Raw genomic sequence first — 18840 nt, 5'->3', positions numbered from 1 at the left:
CACCACCACCATCCACTTTTTTAAACAATTGTTTTCTCCACTCCACCCCATCTCGCTCTCCACCTCCTCCCTCATCGCCTCCTACCCACCCACAGAGCACGAGGGAAGAGCGACACTGCACAGAAGCCCAGTTTGAGGCACGTGATTTTCATCCACAAATCAGAGGAGCAGACTTCCCCTGCTTCTCCCCCCCCAAGGAATGCCCAAAAGTAATGCTGGAAACATTACAATTACTCCACAAAAGTAATAATTACTCCTAGTTCTATTACAATCAAAATGTAAAGAAATTACCCACTCGTTCCTCAAAAAAGTAATGAATTAAAAGTAATTCGTTACTTGTAATGAATTACTTCCAGGCTCTGTAGACACTAAGCCAGAAACTCCTGCCATGACCCTAGACCTAAACAATGAGAGACTAAGGAGGGGAAAGGTTTCCCAGTCTCCATGCCTGGAAAAGCTTCACCTGCTAAATGACTGTGCATCCAGCTGCTTGTCAAGGAGCAGGGCAAATTAAAGATGTTGGCAACCCTACCAACTGTCCCCTAGAACAGAACTCTGCACTAGACTGATCTTCACACACACCCTGTCCCCTTCTCAAGTCACAGATGCCATGATCCTAATGCCCAGGCCTGTAAAGAGCTGCATATTAACTGGGAAGAGAGATTGGATTTGTTCTGCTTATGAGGAAAAAACTCTTTTTGCAAAAGCATCCTAACCCGAAGCAACACTACAATAATGTGGCCCAACTGTGCCGAGATTTACATCAGAGGCTCATGTGCTGGAGATCCTGTTCATGAACAGTCAGCACCCCCTGCAGTGGGCTACTGGGAGAGAAAACCTCGAAAGTCATACCCTTGCAATTTTTTCCCCTGATGCATGTCCGGAGCACCTGCTTTGCATGCAGAAGGTAGGGCTACAAGAGACTCTGTCTGACACCCGCTGCCAGTCAGTATAGACAAGACTGAGCTAGATAGACCAATGATCTGACTCAGTTTAAGGCAACTTCCTCTGTTTTTAGTCTCTGAAGGCATCCTGGAATTCCTCTGAAATGTACTGAGTGATCCTCAGTGGGGCAGTCAGTAATAGTGGAAAAACACCCCCAAGAGACATGGGCATCTGCAGGAATTTTTCCAGGGGGAAGTTAAACAAATATGACAAACCAACATAACTAGCATCAGAGAACATGAGTACTATTTCCAGCAGATCTGGTCGCTGAGCAGTGGTGAGGCCAGCTGGGTCTCCTCCTCCTCCTCCATTGGCTCTCAATGGGTAGACCTGCGGTCTGTCTACAGGTGAACTCTGGCTGGCAGCCAGGCAACATCTATTCCACTCACCGCTGAAACCCGAACTCCTTTTCCTGGCTCCTTCACCTCCTCCAGCCCTGAACTGATTGCACTGCTGCTGCTTCATAGCCCACAGCAGTCCAGATTTTTAAAAAAACCAAATGCCAGGTTAACAATGCTGGACTACACACCAGGGATGCCACAGTCTGCCTCCTGTCTTCCGTCAGCAAAATGGGTGTAGCAACACTGGGCTACTGTGCAGGGCTGGTGTATTCCACACTCTCTCAACCACAGGGGCATGTATAATAAAGATAGACTTTATCTGCATTCGCATTAACAGAGTAATTTTTAAAAAATTTACAACTCAGAAGAAAATCACAATTTTTTTCATAGGAAATAAGATCTGAGTTAGAAAGATCATGAGCTCCTGTCTTTGCTGCTACCTTTTTGTTTTTGTTTTGTTGACCCACAACCCCTCAATCACAGCTACATGAAAATCCTGGAGACCTGACTTGTACCACCAGGGAAGGCATGCAGAAAAAGACTCAAGAACAAGCCAAGAGTCTCTAAGCCAGGGGGTCTCTCCTTTTGGCCTTCTCTTCACTTCAATGGCTCAATCTGCTTTCCCAAACGTCAGCCATTGCATCACAAAACTAACAAAGAATAACACCACCTGTACGTTTGGCCTCATATGTCCGGCTCTACAAATGCTAGAAATTTGCCTTTTTTTAAAAAAAGAAGGCAGCGGCTAGGGATCTGAGGGTTCCTGCCCCTTCCCTGCGGATGGCCATGAACAGAGAGACTTTGCTCATATGCATTGCAGGTCCAGAGCAGGCTGTCAGTTCACATGGGACAACCATGGGGCCCAGCAGACTGAACAAACACCACATGTGGACCAGGGACAGACTCTAGAGCATCCCCTAGAATCCTCTACATTGTGCAGGGATTCTGTGGCAAACCTGTGGAGGGTCATCAGAAGCTTGCAAAACCACGGGATGAAAAGGGAAAATAGGTTGGCCTTTAATAGGAAGGCCAAGAGGTTTTCCAGGTGACACCCAGCTGGCTGGAGCCTTTCTGTCCTTGCACAAGGTCCTCACGGCAACGTTCTTGCAGCAAGTCTGCCCGTCTTGATGGTGATGCTTATTCCACTTCCTCATAAATATGGTCCTCGTGTCTGTCAAGGGGGTGGAAACAGATGCCATTTGGACATAATGCTTGCTGATTTTTGAAATCCCCCCCTCCAACAGATATTGCAGCTCTTCACCACCACTTGAAGCCAAGAGAGTTACATATGTTTGGATCATATTCCAGAAAGTATGCAAAAAAAGCATTTGGATCAACTGCAGCCCTGGCCATTCTAATCAAATCTGAGCAGCTCTTGCTTTTCTTGTGGGCAAAGGAGCTGCAGCCTTACAAGGTCTGACAAAGCAATTTTTAATTTTTTTGAAATTGTGTTTTTAAATTGTTTTTTGTGTTTTAAAATTTGTATATTTGTTTTTATTGTTTTTCATTGCTGTAAACTGCCCAGAGAGCTTCGGCCATGGGGCAGTAAATAAAGAAAGAAAGAAAGAAAGAAAGAAAGAAAGAAAGAAAGAAAGAAAGAAAGAAAGAAAGAAAGAAAGAAAAAGCCATTGCCGGTGAAAGCAAGGAACTCGTCTTTCAGCTCCCACAGGGCCTGGGGTCTTTGCTCTGCTGTAGCAGTGAAACTCTGGATTTAGGTCTGCTCAGGTTCAGCAACACCTATCTTGCCATCACCTGCAAAGGAACTGAGATTTTGGAAGGAATTTGGACTGATTGATTATTTAATGTATTTCACCACCATTACAATGAAACAACAGCCCCCATCTAGCCATTCAGGTTTTGCAGGGTTCTGTAACTTGCAGAGGAATGTGATCAGCTGTGATTGAATAAGCTGAGCTCTTATCTAATGGGGTGGGGGTGGGGGTGGGGGGGAGAGAACAGTGGAGGTTGGCCCATTAGGGCAAGTGGAGCACTGCCCCGGCAAGCTCAGTCTGTCTCCGGCCAGTCCTCAGCGGCCTACTCCTTGCTTACCATCATTCTAGGGGGTGCCAGCGTCCCCTCTCCCTCCTCAGTCTCAGTATTGCCCTTGTCGCACTCAGCAGGGGGGAGGATGGAAACAAACCCAGAACTGGTTGGCTGTCATTGGCTCTGCCTCCACCTACTGTTGGGCTCCCTGACTGCCACCCCACCTATTCCAAGGGGGCCAGCCAACACTGGGAGAGAAAGAAGGCCTGGCCTGCTAAGGTTCCCCTTTCATTCATTTCTGATGCCCCAGTAATTTTCAAACATTTTTATGCAGGACTTCAGCTGAACATCAAGAAGACTAAAGTAATGACAACAGAAGAGTTATGTAACTTCAAAGTTGACAATGAGGACATTGAACTTGTCAAGGATTGTCAAGAGCTTGGCACAGTCATTAACCAAAACGGAGACAATAGTCAAGAAATCAGAAGAAGGCTCGGACTGGGGAGGGCAGCTATGAGAGAACGAGAAAAGGTCCTCAAATACAAAGATATCACAACACTAAAGTCAGGATCATTCAGACCATGGTATTCCCGATCTCTATGTATGGATGTGAAAGTTGGACAGTGAAAAAGCGGATAAGAGAAAAATCAACTCATTTGAAATGTGGTGTGGGAGGAGAGCTTTGCGCATACCATGGACTGCGAAAAAGACCAATAATTGGGTGTTAGAACAAATTAAACCAGAACTATCACTAGAAGCTAAAATGATGAAACTGAGGTTATCATGCTTTGGACACATCATGAGAAGACATGATTCACTAGAAAAGACAATAATGCTGGGGAAAACAGAAGGGAGTAGAAAAAGAGGAAGGCCAAACAAGAGATGGATTGATTTCATAGAGGAAGCCACACACCTGAACGTACAAGACCCTAACTCCAACCCTGAACAGGGTGGTTCATGACAGATGCTATTGGAGGTCACTGATTCATAGGGTTGCCATAAGTTGTAATCAACTTGAAGGCACATAACGAACAACAACAAATGAGGGCTAGAAGCTTTGGGAGAAACAAAAATAAAGCTAGGGTTTCCTGCTCCGTAATCTGACATCTGGTGCAAACCTGCTTTCGGGAATCATAGGACGTACTAACTCACCCTTTCGCTGCCATCTCAGTGTTTGGAGAGTCTTCAGTTCTGAGAAGGGAAACAGCACAGGTGCATAAAATTGGAGCCGTGTGGCTTTTCTACTCCCATCCATCTCTACTAGGAGCCTGATTGTTTTGGTGGGGGAAAAACTTATTCAATGGTGTGGTGGACCAATTGCCCCTCCTTATCACACAACAAAGATGATGATGCCATCTCCTGGGGTGCTATTTGTCAGTCCTCCAAGTTATTATGACAACCATTCAAAATGTCATACAATAGTCAAGAATGTCCACATAAATATTTATAGGGGAGCAAGGTCTATGAATTGTTACTACAGGTCATTGGCAACCCACTCCATCCACTGTAACATTTAAAATTCGGGGGGGGGAGCACGCACCCTTTGAGGGCACCCTTGAAAAGAGTGAGCAAGCTTTTGAGTTCACTAGAACTCTTCCTGAGGGTGGAGGGAAGTGAGGAAAGTCAGCTTGGTACTGAAGCCAGACCACCTGCACTGGTCAAAAGTCCATTTTTAATAAATAAAAAATAAAATTTTATTTAATTAGTCACCCATCTGTCCGCCTAAACGGACACTCTGGGCGACGTACACAATATAAAAACAATATAAAAACATATACATACAGCAAATTACAATATTAACAGCAATTCATCTAACCATCCTTCAGTAATACATTTTTGAAAGAAAGGGCACCCATAGCCACGAGAGTGGTCATAAAGAGCACCCTGCCATTTAGAATTCACCACAGCCCCACTGGACTTGTTGACGGTGGGCAGCAGGGATCTCTGCCGGGGGAGGCCAAGTGCGGGGCTGGATCTCTAAGCCAGAGCTCCATGGCATTGTTTGCAGAGTGGGACTGGGTATGTCAGCAGATGTTTGCCTCTGTCTCTTCCCCCCCTCTTGGGCTACTGAGGAGGGCGAGCTGCCTCCAGCTCTTGCAGCTTGGTTGGCGGTTGTAAAGAGAGGCCAGGGGCGCTGCTGCAGTCTCACACCCCTGCACCTTCCTAAAGCCTCCCCCATGCACCTTTACTCGCTGGCTAAAAGTCCTTGAAGCAGCTCAGGGCATGGAAAATGCACGCATGTAGACAGTGCACAGTACACTAAGCTGACTTGGACCCTGCCCCCCCGCCCCATGTGACCTTCAATCCGTTTTAAGAAATGGGGTCCTCAGGCATGTGGGACTGGATCACAGTCAGTCATGCTCCTGTGCTCAAGGAGCTGGAAGGGACTTTTATTGCCACTCTAGGATGCCCTTTTCATTTCTGTCAGTCTCTTCACCTATCCAGACCTATGTGAGAGGCGGGCTCCAAGGGAGAGAGGAGGGGCAATCCTACCCCCCACCCCCTTGCTTTTCTTACTTACAAGGGTTCCAGCTGTGGTTCACCCGCATTTACGTAGGTTTTTTCCAAAGGGGGCGCATCAGCATTTGAATAGTTTTTTTCCAAAGGGGGACTGGAATGCAGAGAGAAAGGCAGTGAGAAGAGGCCAGAGGCTGCTGGGCCAAGCCAAAGAGGGGCCCCCTCAGCCCAGCACCCTGTTTGCCACTGTGGCTGATGAGACACCTCTGGGAAGCACACAAGCCGAGGAGGAAGGCTACAATCCTCCCACTTCCCCCCTCCACCCCCCCACAACTGGCATTTAGTGGTAGACTGCCTCTGACATAGAATCACAGAATAGTAGAGTTGGAAGGGGCCTATAAGGCCATCGAGTCCAACCCCCTGCTCAATGCAGGAATCCAAATCAAAGCATTCCAGCTGCCTCTTGAATGCCTCCAGTGTCGGAGAGCCCACTACCTCTCTAGGTCATTGGTTCCATTGTCGTATGGCTCTAACAGTTAGGAAGTTTTTCCTGATGTCCAGTCGAAAGGTACGGTTGGACTTACCGTGAACGGTGTTTCTTCATGGATGCCATGAGGTCTCCACGTGGGTTATAGTCCCCAATCAGCTCGAGACAGGAACCTGTCATAATTTTTTCTTGGCTCCTCCCCTTCTTACTGAGGTGATGCCAGTTCTCTTTCTTGACCAGCTCGGAACTTCACCTCAGTGTAACATAGAAAGAACAAATCAGAAGATATAACAACAGAATAAGAGCAGATAACACAGATTGCAGATGGATTTCCCAGCCCCTCATAGGGAGGGTCGTGGAGACCTCATGGCATCCATGAAGAAACACTGTTCATGGTAAGTCCAACCATACCTTCTTTCATGGATGCCAGTGAGGTCTCCACGTGGGACGTACCAAAGCTCGGCCATAGGGTGGGTCTATTGAGGAAGAACCTGCTGGAGAACCCTACGACCGAATGCGGCCTCCGCAGATGCGTATAAGTCCATTTTGTAGTGTTGGGTAAACGACGAAGGTGAGGCCCAGGTTGCTGCCCTGCAGATCTCCTCCAATGGGGCATTAGCTGAAAAGGCCGCTGTTGTGGCTGCCACTCTAGTGGAATGCGCCGTGACTCCCTGTGGCACGGGTTTACTGAGTGATCTGTAGGCTAAGGAAATACATGCCTTTAGCCATCTAGCTATAGTTGATTTTGACACCTTGTGGCCTAGAGTCGGAGGATGGAATGATACCAGCAGAGATTCCGATCTACGGAATTGAGCTGTCCTATTGATGTATACCTTCAACGCCCTCCTCGCATCGAGGGAGTGCCATGCCCTTTCCATGGGGTGTTTAGGATTTGGGCAGAACGTGGGCAGCACAATCTCCTGTTGCAGGTGAAACTGAGACCTGACCTTTGGTATGAAGCTAGGGTCGATCCTCAGTACAACTCTATTGTTACGGAAAATGCAGAGGTGTTTTTGCACTGATAGAGCCTGAATCTCTGATATCCTGCGTGCTGACGTGATTGCTATGAGGAACGTGACTTTGAAGGTGAGTATTCGCAAAGAAACCATCTGCAGGGGTTAGAATGGAGATTTCTGTAGTGCGGTCAACACTGTATGGAGGTGCCATGAAGGAAATCTGTGCACTACTGGAGGGCTGATAACGGTTGCTCCTCTTAGAAATCTCTTGAGCAGCAAATGTGACGCTGGAGAGACCCCTTCGTCTAAAGATAGAACGGATGCAAGCGCCAATAGCTGACGTTTGAGGATGTTAGGACGTAGACCCTGGTGGAGGCCGTCCTGGAGGAACTGCAGGATATGTGGTGCGGATGCCATCATAGGATTGGTGTCATGCGCTGTACACCAACGCAGGAAAGCTGCCCAAGTGGATTGGTATATCCTGAGCGTAGATGGCCTACGTGACGCCAGGATAGTTGCTGTCGCATCAGGTGAAATATTTAATGCTAACAGCCTGCTCCGTTCAACCTCCAGGCGACTAGCTGAAGCCAGGCTGGGTCTGGGTGGAGGACCGGTCCCTGATGTAACAGGTTGTGTCGATTTGGAAGTGGAAGGGGGGTTCTGACAGACAGCTGGTCTAGGTCTGCAAACCATGGTCTTCTCGGCCAGTATGGGGCTATTAGGACCACCTGCGCCTCTTCCCTCCTGATCTTGTTGAGGACTCTGGCGAGGAGAGGAGTTGGTGGAAACGCATACAGTAGGAGCTGTGGCCAACTCACCGTCAGTGCGTCTATCTGTTCCACCCCACGCATGTGGAATCTTGCAAAATATTGAGGGATCTGATAGTTTGTGTCCGAGGCAAAGAGGTCCACCTCTAATTTTCCGAAGTGTTGTTGAACCATCAGGAAGACGCTTCTGTTGAGTGCCCATTCCCCTGGGAATATCTGACATCTGCTGAGCCAATCCGCTCGATCGTTCATTGCTCCCTGCAGGTATTCCGCCGATACAGATGTAAGGCGCTGCTCTGCCCAGGACAGCATGGCTATTGCTTCTCCGCTGAGGAGCTTGGATCGGGTCCCTCCTTGTCTCATTATGTATGATCTGGTCGAGGTGTTGTCTGTTTTGATCAATACATCGGGGTAGTGAAGACTGGGAAAGAAATGCTTCAGCGCCAGGTGAGCTGCCCTCAGTTCCAGCCAGTTGATGGGCCTGGCTGTCTCTGGTGGACTCCAACGTCCTTGTACAAAGAGATCCATATAATGAGCCCCCCAGCCCCAGAGGCTGGCATCTGAAGTAATTATTGCATGAGGCGGGTCCTGTATCGGGATCCCCCTGGACAAATTCGAGTCCCGATGCCACCAGGTGAGAGACTGACGCACTTTGTGTGGTAAGGCAATCACACACGGTGTCGCCTCGAGGCGATGTCTCTCTGGAACTTGATCAGAAGATGTTGAAGAGGACATGAATGAAGTCTGGCCCATGGTGTAACTGCTATAGATGATGCCATCTGTGATGTTTCTATATTAATGTATATATGGTAAGTGTTGTTGTTTTAGAAGATACATGGTAAGTGGAGTGAAAGAGGGGGAGTGAATGGGCAGTAGAATGCGAGATGATTGGCTGAGTGTTTAAAATGGCTGAATGTATAAAAGGAAGAGTGAGAGTGGAATCTGGGGGGGAAGAAGAGAAAGAGTGGGTTGCTTGGTGGGGTTTGAGAGAGTTGTTTGCCAGGAGAGAGTGGAGAAGGAGGGAGGTGGAGTTCGGATTAGTATTGAGTAAAACCATATGCTTATGTGCCTTAAGAAGAAATCTTGTTAATCTTGTTAGCTTTGTTATCTGTAATAAATGCTTAATTTGGTTTACCAAAGGCCTGATCCTTGGCTGGGGTTTCACAGACCAGAAGGGAGGGTAAGGTAATGACCAAGGCTGAAGGGGAACTGTAACAAATGGTGGCAGCGGTGAAGAGAATAACAATACCAGTATTCAGAGTCTCTGGGAATACTAGTATTGGGACGTTACTGGTGGTTGCCTAGCAGGGGGATCTGTTGAGATCTGTGGTAGAGCGGATAGGTAAACCATAAGAGAGTGTGGTCCGGACTGGTGGAGTCCCTGGTGGTGCCTAGAGACAGGCAGTAACCACGAGCAGGGGAGAGCCAGGGAAGGACGCATCACACCATCATCCCGAGCAGTTTTGCCAGGCGCATCAAGTCTGATTTCGTTTGGTCGCGTATGGAGCGTGCTAGGTCTGTGATGGCCCGGATTCATTGTGGCGCCAGCGTTATAGTTTGAGCAAAGGTGTCTATCACCGTGCCCAGGTGTATAAGTGATTGCGTGGGGTAGAGGTGACTCTTTTGAACATTCACTAAAAAACCGTGGTTTTGTAGGAAACTGAGTGTAAGATTTAAGTCTTTGTTTGCCTGGGTAAACGACTGAGACCTGAGAAGTAGGTCGTCCAGATAAGGGGAGAGGTGCACCCCTTTCAGACGTAGGCCTGAGAGTGCTGCTGCCAGCACCTTGGTGAAGATCCTGGGTGCCGTGGCAAGTCCGAATGGCAGGGCTTTGTACTGAAAGTGTTTCTTGTCGTATGTGAACCTGAGCAACCTTCTGTGCGTTGGGTGAATTGGAATGTGCAGGTAGGCCTCCTTGAGGTCTATGGATGCCAAATAGTCCTGGGGTTGGAGTGCCTCTCTGATTGAAGCTATAGTTTCCATCCGGAAAGTCCTGCATTTCAGGAACTGGTTGACAAACCTGAGGTCGAGCACCTCCCTGAATGAACTGTCCTTTTTTGCCACCAAAAAGAAGAGGGAGTACACTCCTGAGAACCGTTCGTCCATGGGGACGGGTTCTATAGCTGAGATTTGTAGAAGGTGCTCTATTTCTGCTAGGAATGTTCCGTGTTTTTGTAGTGATGTCGGTCTGTGTGAGAAGACGAAACGTGGGGGTGGATACTGATGTAACTCCAGTCTGTACCCGTCTTTGATAATGCTCAGGACCCATTTGTCTTTTGTTGTTGTCTGCCATTGGTTTAGGAAGTAATTGAGTCGACCTCCGACAGGTATAGAGTCAGAAACGTTGTTGTGGTTGACGCTGCTGCCTAGTCTGGTAGGACTGCTGTCTATTCTGGTGGAATCTCTGTGGAGGCTTCTGGTTTTGCCAGGGAAAACGGGAGCCTCTAAAACCCCTCTGTCTGTTGCTGAAGAAGGGCCTTGAGCCACGAAAGGAATGTGTCTGGAAAGTGGGAGTATAGCGTCGGAATGGCTTTCTTTCCTCTTTCCCCTGTGAGGGCATAACTTTCTTTTTATCCTTATTGTCCACCAATACCTCCGCCAGATTGTCTTCCCCAAATAATTTCCCACCTGTATATTTAGCCATGGCTAGATTAAATCTGGATGCATTGTCCACATCCCAATGTGAAAGCCATACTAGGCGCCTGGCTACCACTGCCGTGGCCATAGCCCTGGCTGCAAATTGTGAGGAATCCATAGTAGCGTCTGCTACAAAGGCCATGCAGCGTGAGAGTTTTAAAATGGACTTTCGTAACTTGGAGACCTCCAGCTCCTGATTTTGGGCTAGGTCCTCAATCCACAGCAGTGATGCCCTAGAGAATACTGAAGCTGCCACAGAGGCTCTTATGGACATAGCCGTCGCTTCATGTACCCACTTAAGTGCTAGATCTGACTTGCGCTGTATGGGATCTTTGAGATGAGCATCCCCATCCCGTGGCAAGATCGAATGTGACAGGAGCGCAGTAATAGGCCCATCCACGTCTGGGGCCCGCAACTGTTCCATGACACTGGTTTCTAAGGTATATAGTCTATTAGCCCAGTTAGTCCCTCTTTTGGGGTATAGCGGTAGCTCCCACTCCTGTTGAATATTAGCCAACACCATAGGTGGGCACGGAATGCCCTTAGGGCCGGTCTTAACAGTAGGCAGCCTGGAGGAGGTAGGTTGTTCCTCAGAAGGAGCAGTCAGCTCCAGGGAAGCAATCACCTTTTTTAATAATGGTTCAAAATGAACTTCCAAAAATAGTCTGACCGAGTTTTGAGCCTCTGTTTCTGAGGCATCGGTCCATTCTCCGTCATCCATGGACCCTGTAGATCCGATTTCTGATAGGGCATCCTGGTGGTCCCGCTCATAATACCCCGTACCCATAGCCACCAAAGTCCGGTCAGGGGAAAGCTGTCTGGCAACCTGGCGTGGTCTCTTACATGATGGGGGGGCGGCTACTGCCGTAGGCTGTGGGCATTGTGGAGTATTGGGGGGTATCACAGTAAATGGTGGGACCTCCTCTAATAGTGCCTGCTTAAGTTGCCGAATTACGTCAGGCGAAAACAACTGTGCCACCGTCATTGAAGGGGTTATTAAAGGAGCTGGCATAGGCTGAGGAGAGAGCTGGGGTGGAGAGACGGGGGGGCCATACCGCCCATGGGCTTCCGTCGTTCCCTCATCCTCCGATCTGCTGTCGTCCGGCTGCTCCAGTAGATGGCGCTGGACTGCAGGCTCTATCGAACACGTCTCTTGAGTGCCACTCAAGATGGCCGCCGCCGCCTTTTCAGCGGGAAAAATCATTAGGGAGCTGGAAGAGGCAGTAGGCGGTGGTGAAAGGCTCACTTCGCACAGTAGGCCTCCGCCCCGATTAGAGCTGTGCCACGATGTAGCAGCGAAATTCATGCTCTGACGTGAGGCTTCTTGCCTATGCTCCCTGGCCGGACGTTGCGCATCTGCTGGAGCTGTTGCCGTCATGCCCAATATCTGCAGGGAACTGACCGCAGCAGAAGCTGGGTGTTGCCCTGATTTTTTGTGTCCCTTCTTGTTCTGGGATTGTGGGACAGACGGCGGCTGGGAACTGACTGCAGCAGGAGCTGAGTGCTGCCCTGACCCCTTATGGCCTTGCAGGGATCCGAGCACAGTAGCCACTGTGTGCTGCCCTGTTCCTCTAAGGGTTTTTGTCCTGGCGGTCTGAGAAGACGGCAGTGCTTCCATATCTCAGCCAGGAGAGAAAGAATAGGTACGAAAAGAGGAAGAGAAAGATAATAAGAAGTATAGAAAAGAACGAAGGAAAATAGAGGAGCCGTAGGCTGATAGTCTACAGAAGTGAGAGAAAAACAGCCAAAGGTTGTTGCCCGAGCTGAGACAGGAACAGAACTGGCATCACCTCAGTAAGAAGGGGAGGAGCCAAGAAAAATTATGACAGGTTCCTGTCTCGAGCTGATTGGGGACTATAACCCACGTGGAGACCTCACTGGCATCCATGAAAGAATCTGGCTTCCTGTAACTTGAGCCCATTAGCCCATGTCCTGCACTCTGGGACGATCGAGAAGAGATCCAGGCCCTCCTCTATGTGACAACCTTTCATGTACTTGAAGAGTGCTAGCCTATCTCCCCTCAGTCTTCTCTTCTCCAGGCTACACATGCCCAGTTCTTTCTGTGTCTCCTCACAGGGCTTTGTTTCCAGTCCCCTGATCATCCTTGTTGCCCTCCTCTGAACCTGCTCCAGTTTGTCTGCATCCTTCTTGAAGTGCAGAGACCAGAACTGGACACAGTATTCAAGATGAGGCCTAACCAGTGCTGAATAGAGGGGAACTAGTACTTCACGCAATTTGGAAACTATACTTCTGTTAATGCAGCCTAATATAGCATTTGCCTTTTTTGCAAGGGAAGTTCTAGTTAGCTAACAACTAATGCTGTGTTCTTCAGCTTGTCAAGAGCTGGGGTCTACCTGAAACCGCAAAGTGAGCCCACGTGCCCAGGAGTGAAGGGGCAGAACCCCCAGAAAGAAAAGCCAGGCAAAGCTGTACTGCTCTGCCCCCCCACCAGCCCCAAGTATGTGATACTAACTTTGGGGGAAGGCCCAAAGCTCAGAGGGCAGAGCACCTGCTTTGCATGCAGAAGGTCCTGGGTTCAACCCTGCCTGAAGCCCTGGGAAGCTACTGCCAGTCAGTGTGGACAGTACTGAGCTAGATGGGCCAACGGTCTGACTCCTACCAATTAGGCCAGTACAGATCATCCCCATGAGCACAATTCAGACTCCCAGCTCCGTCACAAGCACACAGGAAGCACACCAGTCAACTACTTCCTTCATGCAGAAACACACAAGTATATGCAACGTATTATTAAGGAATTAAGTATGAACACACTCTTGAAGAGAATTTATCTGCCCATTTTACAGACGGGAAACACCAAGGCCAAGAGTTTCTAGTCCAAAGAGTTTCTAGCAAATGCACACTATTGTTTAAAAAAGACTATTGTGGATGCCGGTGAGAGTGGGAACGGGAGAAGGGAGGTTTGAACCACCACCACCCCAATCCAGCAGAGTCCCAGTGAGACTGCCAGAGGCAGAGGCCACAGCCTCAAGTTTGATTTGGACTGGTTTGTAACAGCTGTGTCTGAGCAGCCAGTTGGCTGATTCCCAGCCCCTCCTGCCACAGAAGCTGCGTTGTCGTGGCCTGGTGGGCAACACCAAAGGGAATCATCACTTTGGGTTGTACTTCAGGAGTGGAACAAGGACAAGGGTTCCATTCCTAATTTTGTTTGAATATTGCTGATATTGTATGATTGCATGGGACTGAGATGTATGTGGGTTGTTGACTATACGTAGGACTAAGTGCACTCCTTATCCTACATCTATACATCCAGGACAGCGTCTTCTGCAATGTGGCATTACTATTACCATCATTATTATCATCATCCTTGATTGCATGCCCTTCACCAAAGGTCTCAGGATAAGTTACAATAATTTTAAAATATGACTTTAAAAACAATTTAAAAACAATCTAAAATCCCTAAATAGGGTGGGCCCTAAAAATACATGTCTCGGGTCAAAGGCCAGGGTAAACTTTCGGCCCAATGCTTTCTGGGGGCACAGGACACTGCCAATATGACACTCCCCACACCAAACATAGTTAAAATATGTGGAAGTGAATAAGGAACTGGGGGTGTATATCCCCAAACACACTTTGGGCCACCACAAATCAAACACCCCCATATGCAGGAGAGTATCCTCTGTGAGACAGCATCCAGCCATGTCTGGCTGGGGCCAAGGAGGTGTGCATCACTTCCCCACTGGGGAATGGGCAACCAGCTTCAGATTCGTAGGCAAACCCATGCCCCAGGGGAAGAGTGCCTCCCTGGTCCTCTCCTGGGTACAGTCCCAAGCCAGTGACTCATGTAGCCTTATCTTCAGTGTTTCAACAAAGGTTAAGGAGCTTTGTCTTATTCTTCATCACACTCACGTAGAAAAAGCCGACAATGGATTCACGGTAATGTACTCGCTCTCTGGAGTGGTTCTGGAAACACAAGAGAGAGATCTCAGAGCAGCAGCAAAGAGAGGCGAAACAAGCGGCAGTAAGGGAGAGGTGTGTGCATGTTAAATTTGGGACTCCCAGTTCAGCCAATCCTCAGAAGGGAGTAATTTGTTCAGTGTTACTGGCCTTTCTGAGGCTCTCAATCAGAAGAACACAACACAAGAGCTCTTAGTTTGAATGACTAATTCGAACTCAGCATTTCCAGTTAAAATGGGGCAGCAGCTGACCAGTAGAAAGGCTGCTGCCGGTCAGAGCTGGTATGAGGCAGTTCCTCCTGCTGCATCTTATCTCTAGTGCAGAGTGGAGGGCTGGGGAACACCTGCCGCCCTCCAGATGCTGTTGGACCAACTCCCATCAGCCCCCTGCAGCCATCATGGCCAACGGTCAGCGAGGATGATGGGAATTGGAGTCCAGCAACATCTGGAGGGCTAGAGTTTTCCAAACCAGCCAAAGTGGGGTGGAAAATCACCCCAGGTGCAGTTTTTATTGCAGAATTTACACAGAAGTAGACCTGGAACAGTCTTTTTAGGACAGCATCGCCTGCACCAGAGTGAAGCAGGTCCCCAGATTTCAGCCACATGCTGTTTTAACAGCAGGAGGGGGAAATGGGTCTGGCTGGCAGCCCAGAACCTGATGTCTCCCACCCCCATGAGCCTCTTTGGCAGGTGGGTTGTGCCACTCCCCTGTCAATCACCTGAATTCAAGCCAGTCTACAAAGGAAAACGGTTCCTTTCCCCAGGTGGTTTGAAAAGGGAGGCGTTTCCCCCTTTGCAGACCCAGTTTGCAAAGACAGAACCCCAAACTGCTTTTGGAGGGATCAGCTGCATTCAGGGGCTGCCAGTCAGAAACTGGAGTGCAGCTGATCCCACTGGGCTGCTATTTGGCACCAAATTTTAAAAGGCATCAAATGCAAGTCCCTCTTGCCCAGGAACGATGGGTAGCAGACTTTAAGGTTCCTGATTCTTCCTTTGTAGCCACTTCCTTACCTGCTCCACACCTGACCTGACACAACTATATGAGGTGTGGGGTAAGGCAGGTGGGCATGGCTTGGGGAAACAGACGCCTGCTGGGCCTAATTTGGCCTCTGGGTTGGAGGCTCCACACCACTGATTTTAGTTTTCTTTTTGTATAAGAAAAGCATCTGGGGCAAAACCCCAACTGCATCTTATCAATAGAGTGCTTTTTAAAATTTTAACCACAGGCAACATTCACACATTGGGATAAAAGAAGAATGCAATTTTTAAAGCAAAAAACAACCCAGAGAAGCAGGTAAGAAGTGCCCTTCTCCTGCCACACCACACTTGGCTTTATTTGGGGAAATTTTACCACCCCGAGATGCACTGGAATCTGGCTTGGGCTAGAAAAATAGCCCCTAAGAATACCTGTTGTCAGTTTCTTAGTTTCTGTTTAGGAATTAATATATTGAGGTAAATTCCCAGAACAGCCACATCTGTCTTTTGCAGCAAAAACAACAGAGTCTTGTGGCACCTTGGTCTTTACAGTGTCTTTAAGGTATTTATTGATGGCATAATGACACTATGTGATTGACAAGTGTGTTGCCCCACCCACCTGTCACAATTGGCCCATGGGGTGAGGGCAAGTAAGGAGCCAAAAAGATTGCCTACTCCTGCCTTAAAGACTAACACATTTATTATGGCATCAGCTTTTGTGGACTGCAGTTCACTTTATCAGATGCCACAGAGTGGACTGTTAAAAAAAAAAACATGTTCCAGGTGGTTTTGCAAGCAAAAACTGATCCAGGAAAGCAGATTAAAGCACTACATGTATCATGCTAGTCCTGAAAAATCACTCTGGTTGCCAGTTCACTGCCAAGCCCAATTTAAGGCATTAGCATTGACATATATCAAGCCTTAAATGGCTTGGCCCCCAAATCTCTGAAGGAGCTCCTCTTCCTCCTCCCACGTTGCCCTGCCCAGGTGGGCAATGTCACTGCCACCCTTTGTCATTCAAGGGGTGGTGGCACAGGAGAGGGCCTTCTCTGTGGTGGCCCCCAGGTGGTAAAATATCCCTGTTTGGTGCCCCTTGGGCCACCATCCCTGTGTGCCTGGTTTTCCATGCTTGGCCAAAGCGTACCTCTTTCTCCAGGAGGCCGTTGGCTCAGCCTTCTCTCTGCTGCTGTTTTTGTATTTTTCAATTTTAATATTTTAATAGTACATTGTACTTATTTTGCTATATTTTTGTAACCAGTCCTTGGGACCATTTGGTGTAAGGGTAGGTTATAAATATAAATTAATTGATCAATAATGTGCTGTTCTTCCAACACATGGCTTAATTTGGGAGGTGTTACTACCCCAAGACACAATGGAATGGGCTTGGGACAGAAAAGTACCCCATAGAACTGCCTATGCCCATTGCTTAGTTTTCCTTGATAAAGGTTAGACGGAAGGAACCATCTTCCTCTCGGGATTCTAACATGGAGCAGGCAGAGCAAATGAATATGGCATATATACTGCAAGTAGAGAGGCTTCAGCAGTGTTTAAGGCATACACACGTGTGACCCTACTTCCACCTGCGAGGTGTTTGGGAGGTGGGCTCCCTGCCCCTGGTCTACATGTGGTGCTTGGTACCAAGATTGGTGGCCCACATCTTATTCCTACTGACTTGTGTTGCACCGGCGATCCCTTGGGAATCCGGTACTGTTTCTGTGGAGACTTGGGAATCTGGTACTGTTCCTGCGGAGACTTGAGTTTCTGGTAATGCAGTACCTGACGGATTCTGAAATTGCAGAAGGCAACAGATTATGGCCTCAATAGCAGGGAACAGGGACTCAAATATGCTTCCCTGGGCTACGCCTGAGGCTGGTTCCTCTGGCTGCATATGTGTTCCAGTCATGACAAAGAAGCAAAGTTTCTAGATATTCTAAATGACTATTCCCTAGACCAGTTGGTCATGGAACCGACCAGAGGGACGGCAACCCTGGACTTAATCCTCAGTGGGGACCGGGACCTGGTGCGAGATGTAAGTGTTGTTGAACCGATTGGGAGCAGTGACCACAGTGCTATTAAATTAAACATACATGTAACTGGCCAATTGCCAAAAAATCCAACACGGTCACATTTGACTTCAAAAGAGGAAACTTCACAAAAATGAGGGGATTGGTAAAAAGAAAGCTGAAAAACAAAGTCCAGAGGGTCACATCACTCGAAAATGCTTGGAAGTTGTTTAAAAACACTATATTAGAAGCTCAACTGGAGTGCATACCGCAGATCAGAAAAGGTACCGCCAGGGCCAAGAAGATGCCAGCATGGTTAACGAGCAAAGTCAAGGAAGCTCTTAGAGGCAAAAAGTCTTCCTTCAAAAAATGGAAGTCTTGTCCAAATGAAGAAAATAAAAAAGAACACAAACTCTGGCAAAAGAAATGCAAGAAGACAATAAGGGATGCTAAAAAAGAATTTGAGGAGCACATTGCTAAGAACATAAAAACCAACAACAAAAAATTCTATAAATACATTCAAAGCAGGAGACCATCTAGGGAGACAATTGGACCCTTGGATGATAAGGGAGTCAAAGGTGTACTAAAGAACGATAAGGAGATTGCAGAGAAGCTAAATGAATTCTTTGCATCTGTCTTCACAGTGGAAGATATAGGGCAGATCCCTGAACCTGAACTAACATTTGCAGGAAGGGTTTCTGAGGAACTGAGACAAATAGTGGCAACGAGAGAGGAAGTTCTAAGCTTAATGGACAATATAAAAACTGACAAATCACCGGGCCCAGATAGCATCCACCCGAGAGTTCTCAAAGAACTCAAATGTGAAATTGCTGATCTGCTAACTAAAATATGTAACTTGTCCCTTGGGTCCTCCTCCGTGCCTGAGGACTGCAAAGTGGCAAATGTAACGCCAATCTTCAAAAAGGGATCCAGAGGGGATCCCGGAAATTACAGGCCAGTTAGCTTAACTTCTGTCCCTGGAAAACTGGTAGAAAGTATGATTAAAGCTAGATTAACTAAGCACATAGAAGAACAAGCCTTGCTGAAGCAGAGCCAGCATGGCTTCTGCAAGGGAAAGTCCTGTCTCAGTAACCTATTAGAATTCTTTGAGAGTGTCAACAAGCATATAGATAGAGGTGATCCAGTGGACATAGTGTACTTAGACTTTCAAAAAGCGTTTGACAAGGTACCTCACCAAAGACTTCTGAGGAAGCTTAGCAGTCATGGAATGAGAGGAGAGGTCCTCTTGTGGATAAGAAATTGGTTAAGAAGCAGAAAGCAGAGAGTAGGAATAAACGGACAGTTCTCCCAATGGAGGGCTGTAGAAAGTGGAGTCCCTCAAGGATCGGTATTGGGACCTGTACTTTTCAATTTG

At 47.9% G+C, this 18840-nt stretch overlaps 1 protein-coding gene across 4 annotated transcripts in view; it reads right to left on the bottom strand.

Moving 5' to 3' along the window:
• Nucleotides 1-2374: 2374 nt before the first annotated feature.
• The window catches only part of LOC133373759 (uncharacterized), a 30018-nt gene continuing 13552 nt past the window's right edge, over nucleotides 2375-18840 (bottom strand). For 3 of the 4 annotated variants that reach the window (XM_061603915.1, XM_061603917.1, XM_061603916.1), the window contains 5 exons: nucleotides 17135-17248; nucleotides 14441-14494; nucleotides 5791-5880; nucleotides 4422-4460; nucleotides 2375-2457 (listed from right to left, as the gene is read on the bottom strand). In XM_061603915.1, coding sequence (XP_061459899.1) covers nucleotides 2424-2457; nucleotides 4422-4460; nucleotides 5791-5880; nucleotides 14441-14494; nucleotides 17135-17248 — 331 coding nt within the window. In that variant the 3' untranslated portion in view covers nucleotides 2375-2423. The remainder of the gene's footprint in view (nucleotides 2458-4421; nucleotides 4461-5790; nucleotides 5881-14440; nucleotides 14495-17134; nucleotides 17249-18840) is intronic. The other variant, XM_061603918.1, reaches the window with a different exon arrangement.

Source organism: Rhineura floridana, chromosome 20 (genome assembly GCF_030035675.1).
Source record: "Rhineura floridana isolate rRhiFlo1 chromosome 20, rRhiFlo1.hap2, whole genome shotgun sequence".
In the NCBI taxonomy this organism is placed as follows: Eukaryota; Metazoa; Chordata; class Lepidosauria; order Squamata; family Rhineuridae; genus Rhineura; species Rhineura floridana.
The sequence above is the reverse complement of the archived record's forward strand: the minus strand, read 5'-3'. Positions and strand labels throughout refer to the sequence as shown.